This window comes from Leishmania braziliensis, chromosome 8 (assembly GCF_000002845.2).
Source record: "Leishmania braziliensis MHOM/BR/75/M2904 complete genome, chromosome 8".
In the NCBI taxonomy this organism is placed as follows: domain Eukaryota; phylum Euglenozoa; class Kinetoplastea; order Trypanosomatida; family Trypanosomatidae; genus Leishmania; species Leishmania braziliensis.
This window is the reverse complement of record NC_009300.2, coordinates 92,140-99,285: the sequence shown is the minus strand read 5'-3', so window position 1 is coordinate 99,285 and position 7,146 is coordinate 92,140. Positions and strand designations below refer to the sequence as shown.

Below are 7,146 nucleotides of genomic sequence, written 5' to 3'. Positions count from 1 at the left end.
CGGTCTGATCACACAGATGTGTCGCCTTGTCCCTGGGGAAGCTATGTATAATCCCACCACACAACCCCGCCACGGACAGCAGCAGGGGGGCAGCATGGGTGCATGTCGGAGGTGCTGCAGGCAGATGTCCAGCTGCAGGCCCGGGCTCTGTGAGGCCTTGCGCCATGTGTCGCCCTCCGGCGCGGCACCCTATGCTGCGGTCACTCGCCACTCCGGAGTCCGGGGCATTCAGTGGGGCCATCAGGCAATGCAACTAGGGCAACGAAAAAGGCGCGAGCAGCGCAGGAGAGGCAAAGCCGGAGAAGGACGCAGCGAGGGAGCCCGGCCTCTCTCTCCCCGCGTCACCGGAGCCCGCTCCCGCCCACAGAGAGTGCCTAAAGCACAGGGGGACTCGCAGAAGGGCGCCACAGAGGCGGGGCAGCGGCCAGAAGGCAGCGAAGCGCTGCGGACGCAAGCAGGGCCTGCCATGCAGACAAAGCAGACACGCAAGGGCTAGGCGAGAACGCACAAACGCATGAAGAGAGACGCCTAGAACGGAAGGCAGGGGAGCACGGGAGAAGCCACGAAAACAGCACGCGTGCCTTTCTCCCGCCACGCACTCGCACGCACCGCACCAGCGCGTTAGGGGTGGGGGGAAGCGACAGTGACGCCGGCAACAAGCAGGCACGAGCACCCATGGCGACCCCTCCCCTCAGTTGCACCCGCGCGGCGTCAGCCGGCTCCGCCAAGGGGGCGCTGTGTTGGGGGTGCCCGCTAGCAAGCCTACCCCATCCCCAGCTCTACACGCCCTCTGAAAAATCGTTTTGCCTCGACCCTTCCATCGAACTCTCTCCCGAGTTACCATTCGAAGATTCATCCTCTTTATTGGAGTCTTTATTCGAGCTGCCACCAGCACCTCCTGCTGCAATGGAAACTGGAAGAAGCAGGACGGCGATGTTGAGGAGATCGAGGACCCACGCCACCAGTAAGAGAACAAATCCGGCACCGTAGGTGGAGAAAACACTCTCTTTCCAGCAAAACTCGTTATCTTCTACGTGGTAGGTCACCGCTACGGCCGCCCAGACAACGCACAACGTGACAGCGCCCACAATGTTGAGCGCCACACATACCATGCGGAAGAAGGAGCAGCAGTACAGCATGATGAAGCCCAAGGCGGCCGCCGCGCCGTACACGAAGATGGAGAGAACAGCGCACGCCTGGGCAAGGCGGAAACGGTCGCGACGTGGAATGCACCTCCTCCACAAGAAGTCGGATGATATGGTGTTAGTGGTGTTTAAGACACCCAACTTCACGCCCCATAGGGTCACAACCGTGGTGTTGGGGGTGATGTACTGCGGTCTAAACCGATACATGTCGATCGGCGTAGCCACCAACACCAACAAGAACGCGATAAACTGAACGATCGCGTAGATAAGAATGGGAACACTCCACTTCACCTTCGCAAGCACACAACGGACTGTTGAGGCGAAACTCATGGTGGGCGGCAGGAAGAGTGACGCGGGGTGAGGCGGGGGGAATGAGTGATCGAAAGAGAGTCGAGTGTTTGCGGAGGAATCAATCGGCTGCTGCTGCGTGTGCGCGCGCGTTGTTGGCGTTGGCGCTCGTGTTGCAAAGGGGGAGGGGTGGGGGAGGCGCGCAGGGTGGAGGGGGGAGAAGAACAGAGAGAGACACAAACAGAGGTAGGAGAGTGCAGTGAGGCGCCGGGCAAGCGAGGGTGCGAGAAGTGCGCCGGGGGAGTAGCGGGGCCACTTGCAGGCACTCACACAGCCCTGGAGGAGAGGGCGGAGGGCACGGCGTGCCACCTGCCCGGCAAGCCACACCACTACCTCCTCCACGCCTCACTCGCACGCAACGCTGCGGTGGGCACGCGCACGGCATCCACACGCGTGAGAGAGGTAGAGAGACTCACGGCGAGGAAGCGAGGGCGAGTGCGCAGTCATGCCGGCACCGCCCCCTTCTCGCCAACCCGCACCTCCATCGCTGCAAGGTGGAGCCCGTAGCCGACTTCCCAAACGAGCACCAGCACGCGTGCCTGTACACGCGCAGCGGCAGGACCACGGCGCAGCACTGCCATGACACACACGCACGCAGGGGAGAGACGGAACGCAGACTATGTCCTATCGGCAGCTGGCCTAAAAGGGAGGAGGGAGAAGCCTAAGCGAAACAAAGAAGCAAACAAATCAGAAAAGTGCAGGTGGCAGCACTATGTAATAGAGGAGAGGGGTGGGAGCGAGGGGCGGGAGCGAAGGGCGGGAGAGCGGCACCGCACGCCACGCTCGTCCTCCGCCGCTGTACACACGCCCTCACTCACACACAGGCAAAAGACAGGAGGAGGGGAGTAGAAAACAGAGCACAGAGAGAGAGAGAGAGCAAGAAGTGAAACCAAAAGAAGAAACAAAGGGAGCAACAAAGACAAAGGCGCCGCCGTCCTGCGGCTGCGCGTGCGGGCGTGCCCTGGCGGCCCCGCTTCCCACCCAACGACGTGCGCCTGTCAGCACCGGGAAGTCGTGTGCGGGTGTCTGCGTCTACCTCCGGGCCGCCGCTCACCACCACCATGCGCCCACGAGAGGCACCCGTCCGACAGGCGCGACGGCGCTGCCAGGCAGCGCACACGCGCACGCACACCACACAGCCCCGCCACGGACAGCAGCAGGGGGGCAGCATGGGTGCATGTCGGAGGTGCTGCAGGCAGCTGGCCAGCTGCAGGCCCGGGCTCTGTGAGGCCCTGCGCCATGCGTCGCCCTCCGGCGCGGCACCCTATGCTGCGGTCACTCGCCACTCCGGAGTCCGGGGCATTCAGTGGGGCCATCAGGCAATGCAACTAGGGCAACGAAAAAGGCGCGAGCAGCGCAGGAGAGGCAAAGCCGGAGAAGGACGCAGCGAGGGAGCCCGGCCTCTCTCTCCCCGCGTCACCGGAGCCCGCTCCCGCCCACAGAGAGTGCCTAGAGCACAGGGGGACTCGCAGAAGGGCGCCACAGAGGCGGGGCAGCGGCCAGAAGGCAGCGAAGCGCTGCGGACGCAAGCAGGGCCTGCCATGCAGACAAAGCAGACACGCAAGGGCTAGGCGAGAACGCACAAACGCATGAAGAGAGACGCCTAGAACGGAAGGCAGGGGAGCACGGGAGAAGCCACGAAAACAGCACGCGTGCCTTTCTCCCGCCACGCACTCGCACGCACCGCACCAGCGCGTTAGGGGGAGGGGGGGGGGCAGCTCGAGAGGATGCGCGCACACCGAGGGCCGTGCAAAGAGGCGAAGGGAAAGACACGCGATGGCGGAGGCAGCGCCAGGGACCCCCGGCGATGCGGGATGGGGGCGGGGAGCGCCGCACACGGGCGCACAGGGGTGGGGGGAAGCGACAGTGACGCCGGCAACAAGCAGGCACGAGCACCCATGGCGACCCCTCCCCTCAGTTGCACCCGCGCGGCGTCAGCCGGCTCCGCCAAGGGGGCGCTGTGTTGGGGGTGCCCGCTAGCAAGCCTACCCCATCCCCAGCTCTACACGCCCTCTGAAAAATCGTTTTGCCTCGACCCTTCCATCGAACTCTCTCCCGAGTTACCATTCGAAGATTCATCCTCTTTATTGGAGTCTTTATTCGAGCTGCCACCAGCACCTCCTGCTGCAATGGAAACTGGAAGAAGCAGGACGGCGATGTTGAGGAGATCGAGGACCCACGCCACCAGTAAGAGAACAAATCCGGCACCGTAGGTGGAGAAAACACTCTCTTTCCAGCAAAACTCGTTATCTTCTACGTGGTAGGTCACCGCTACGGCCGCCCAGACAATGCACAACGTGACAGCGCCCACAATGTTGAGCGCCACACATACCATGCGGAAGAAGGAGCAGCAGTACAGCATGATGAAGCCCAAGGCGGCCGCCGCGCCGTACACGAAGATGGAGAGAACAGCGCACGCCTGGGCAAGGCGGAAACGGTCGCGACGTGGAATGCACCTCCTCCACAAGAAGTCGGATGATATGGTGTTAGTGGTGTTTAAGACACCCAACTTCACGCCCCATAGGGTCACAACCGTGGTGTTGGGGGTGATGTACTGCGGTCTAAACCGATACATGTCGATCGGCGTAGCCACCAACACCAACAAGAACGCGATAAACTGAACGATCGCGTAGATAAGAATGGGAACACTCCACTTCATCTTCGCAAGCACACAACGGACTGTTGAGGCGAAACTCGTGGTGGGCGGCAGGAAGAGTGACGCGGGGTGAGGCGGGGGGAATGAGTGATCGAAAGAGAGTCGAGTGTTTGCGGAGGAATCAATCGGCTGCTGCTGCGTGTGCGCGCGCGTTGTTGGCGTTGGCGCTCGTGTTGCAAAGGGGGAGGGGTGGGGGAGGCGCGCAGGGTGGAGGGGGGAGAAGAACAGAGAGAGACACAAACAGAGGTAGGAGAGTGCAGTGAGGCGCCGGGCAAGCGAGGGTGCGAGAAGTGCGCCGGGGGAGTAGCGGGGCCACTTGCAGGCACTCACACAGCCCTGGAGGAGAGGGCGGAGGGCACGGCGTGCCACCTGCCCGGCAAGCCACACCACTACCTCCTCCACGCCTCACTCGCACGCAACGCTGCGGTGGGCACGCGCACGGCATCCACACGCGTGAGAGAGGTAGAGAGACTCACGGCGAGGAAGCGAGGGCGAGTGCGCAGTCATGCCGGCACCGCCCCCTTCTCGCCAACCCGCACCTCCATCGCTGCAAGGTGGAGCCCGTAGCCGACTTCCCAAACGAGCACCAGCACGCGTGCCTGTACACGCGCAGCGGCAGGACCACGGCGCAGCACTGCCATGACACACACGCACGCAGGGGAGAGACGGAGGAGCCGGGCGCTAGCAGGAGGGGCACACGCGAGAAGCGCGAGAGAGGGAACGCAGACTATGTCCTATCGGCAGCTGGCCTAAAAGGGAGGAGGGAGAAGCCTAAGCGAAACAGAGAAGCAAACAAATCAGAAAAGTGCAGGTGGCAGCACTATGTAATAGAGGAGAGGGGCGGGAGCGAGGGGTGGGAGCGAGGGGCGGGAGAGCGGCACCGCACGCCACGCTCGTCCTCCGCCGCTGTACACACGCCCTCACTCACACACAGGCAAAAGACAGGAGGAGGGGAGTAGAAAACAGAGCACAGAGAGAGAGAGAGAGCAAGAAGTGAAACCAAAAGAAGAAACAAAGGGAGCAACAAAGACAAAGGCGCCGCCGTCCTGCGGCTGCGCGTGCGGGCGTGCCCTGGCGGCCCCGCTTCCCACCCAACGACGTGCGCCTGTCAGCACCGGGAAGTCGTGTGCGGGTGTCTGCGTCTACCTCCGGGCCGCCGCTCACCACCACCATGCGCCCACGAGAGGCACCCGTCCGACAGGCGCGACGGCGCTGCCAGGCAGCGCACACGCGCACGCACACCACACAGCCCCGCCACGGACAGCAGCAGGGGGGCAGCATGGGTGCATGTCGGAGGTGCTGCAGGCAGCTGGCCAGCTGCAGGCCCGGGCTCTGTGAGGCCCTGCGCCATGCGTCGCCCTCCGGCGCGGCACCCTATGCTGCGGTCACTCGCCACTCCGGAGTCCGGGGCATTCAGTGGGGCCATCAGGCAATGCAACTAGGGCAACGAAAAAGGCGCGAGCAGCGCAGGAGAGGCAAAGCCGGAGAAGGACGCAGCGAGGGAGCCCGGCCTCTCTCCCCGCGTCACCGGAGCCCGCTCCCGCCCACAGAGAGTGCCTAGAGCACAGGGGGACTCGCAGAAGGGCGCCACAGAGGCGGGGCAGCGGCCAGAAGGCAGCGAAGCGCTGCGGACGCGAGCAGGGCCTGCCATGCAGACAAAGCAGACACGCAAGGGCTAGGCGAGAACGCACAAACGCATGAAGAGAGACGCCTAGAACGGAAGGCAGGGGAGCACGGGAGAAGCCACGAAAACAGCACGCGTGCCTTTCTCCCGCCACGCGCTCGCACGCACCGCACCAGCGCGTTAGGGGGGGGGGGGCAGCTCGAGAGGATGCGCGCACACCGAGGGCCGTGCAAAGAGGCGAAGGGAAAGACACGCGATGGCGGAGGCAGCGCCAGGGACCCCCGGCGATGCGGGATGGGGGCGGGGAGCGCCGCACACGGGCGCACAGGGGTGGGGGGAAGCGACAGTGACGCCGGCAACAAGCAGGCACGAGCACCCATGGCGACCCCTCCCCTCAGTTGCACCCGCGCGGCGTCAGCCGGCTCCGCCAAGGGGGCGCTGTGTTGGGGGTGCCCGCTAGCAAGCCTACCCCATCCCCAGCTCTACACGCCCTCTGAAAAATCGTTTTGCCTCGACCCTTCCATCGAACTCTCTCCCGAGTTACCATTCGAAGATTCATCCTCTTTATTGGAGTCTTTATTCGAGCTGCCACCAGCACCTCCTGCTGCAATGGAAACTGGAAGAAGCAGGACGGCGATGTTGAGGAGATCGAGGACCCACGCCACCAGTAAGAGAACAAATCCGGCACCGTAGGTGGAGAAAACACTCTCTTTCCAGCAAAACTCGTTATCTTCTACGTGGTAGGTCACCGCTACGGCCGCCCAGACAATGCACAACGTGACAGCGCCCACAATGTTGAGCGCCACACATACCATGCGGAAGAAGGAGCAGCAGTACAGCATGATGAAGCCCAAGGCGGCCGCCACGCCGTACACGAAGATGGAGAGAACAGCGCACGCCTGGGCAAGGCGGAAACGGTCGCGACGTGGAATGCACCTCCTCCACAAGAAGTCGGATGATATGGTGTTAGTGGTGTTTAAGACACCCAACTTCACGCCCCATAGGGTCACAACCGTGGTGTTGGGGGTGATGTACTGCGGTCTAAACCGATACATGTCGATCGGCGTAGCCACCAACACCAACAAGAACGCGATAAACTGAACGATCGCGTAGATAAGAATGGGAACATTCCACTTCACCTTCGCAAGCACACAACGGACTGTTGAGGCGAAACTCATGGTGGGCGGCAGGAATAGTGACGCGGGGTGAAGCGGGGGGAATGTGTAGCCGTCTTATAACGATACGTGAATATAGGTCCCTGCTTACTACAGCATGTTTGGGTACATCAGCGTAATATTTGCGTGTCATTAGTACTCATGGGATTTTCTCTTTAGGCCTCATGGCACGGATTGTAGATGAATATACTTGCCTCA

At 62.6% G+C, this 7,146-nt stretch overlaps 3 protein-coding genes across 3 annotated transcripts; all 3 read right to left on the bottom strand.

Annotated features, from left to right (window-relative positions):
• Positions 1-779: 779 nt before the first annotated feature.
• LBRM_08_0310 (putative amastin-like surface protein) lies at positions 780-1,475 on the bottom strand (the record flags this gene model as incomplete). The annotated part of the gene is made up of 1 exon (XM_001562042.1): positions 780-1,475. One exon carries the CDS (start codon positions 1,473-1,475, stop codon positions 780-782), a length of 696 nt encoding a protein of 231 aa, XP_001562092.1.
• Positions 1,476-3,495: 2,020 nt separating this feature from the next.
• On the bottom strand, positions 3,496-4,152 carry LBRM_08_0300 (putative amastin-like surface protein; the record flags this gene model as incomplete). Its single annotated transcript, XM_001562041.1, has 1 exon — positions 3,496-4,152. One exon carries the CDS (start codon positions 4,150-4,152, stop codon positions 3,496-3,498), a length of 657 nt encoding a protein of 218 aa, XP_001562091.1.
• A 2,103-nt stretch (positions 4,153-6,255) lies between these two features.
• LBRM_08_0290 (putative amastin-like surface protein) lies at positions 6,256-6,951 on the bottom strand (the record flags this gene model as incomplete). The annotated part of the gene is made up of 1 exon (XM_001562040.1): positions 6,256-6,951. One exon carries the CDS (start codon positions 6,949-6,951, stop codon positions 6,256-6,258), a length of 696 nt encoding a protein of 231 aa, XP_001562090.1.
• Positions 6,952-7,146: the final 195 nt, after the last annotated feature.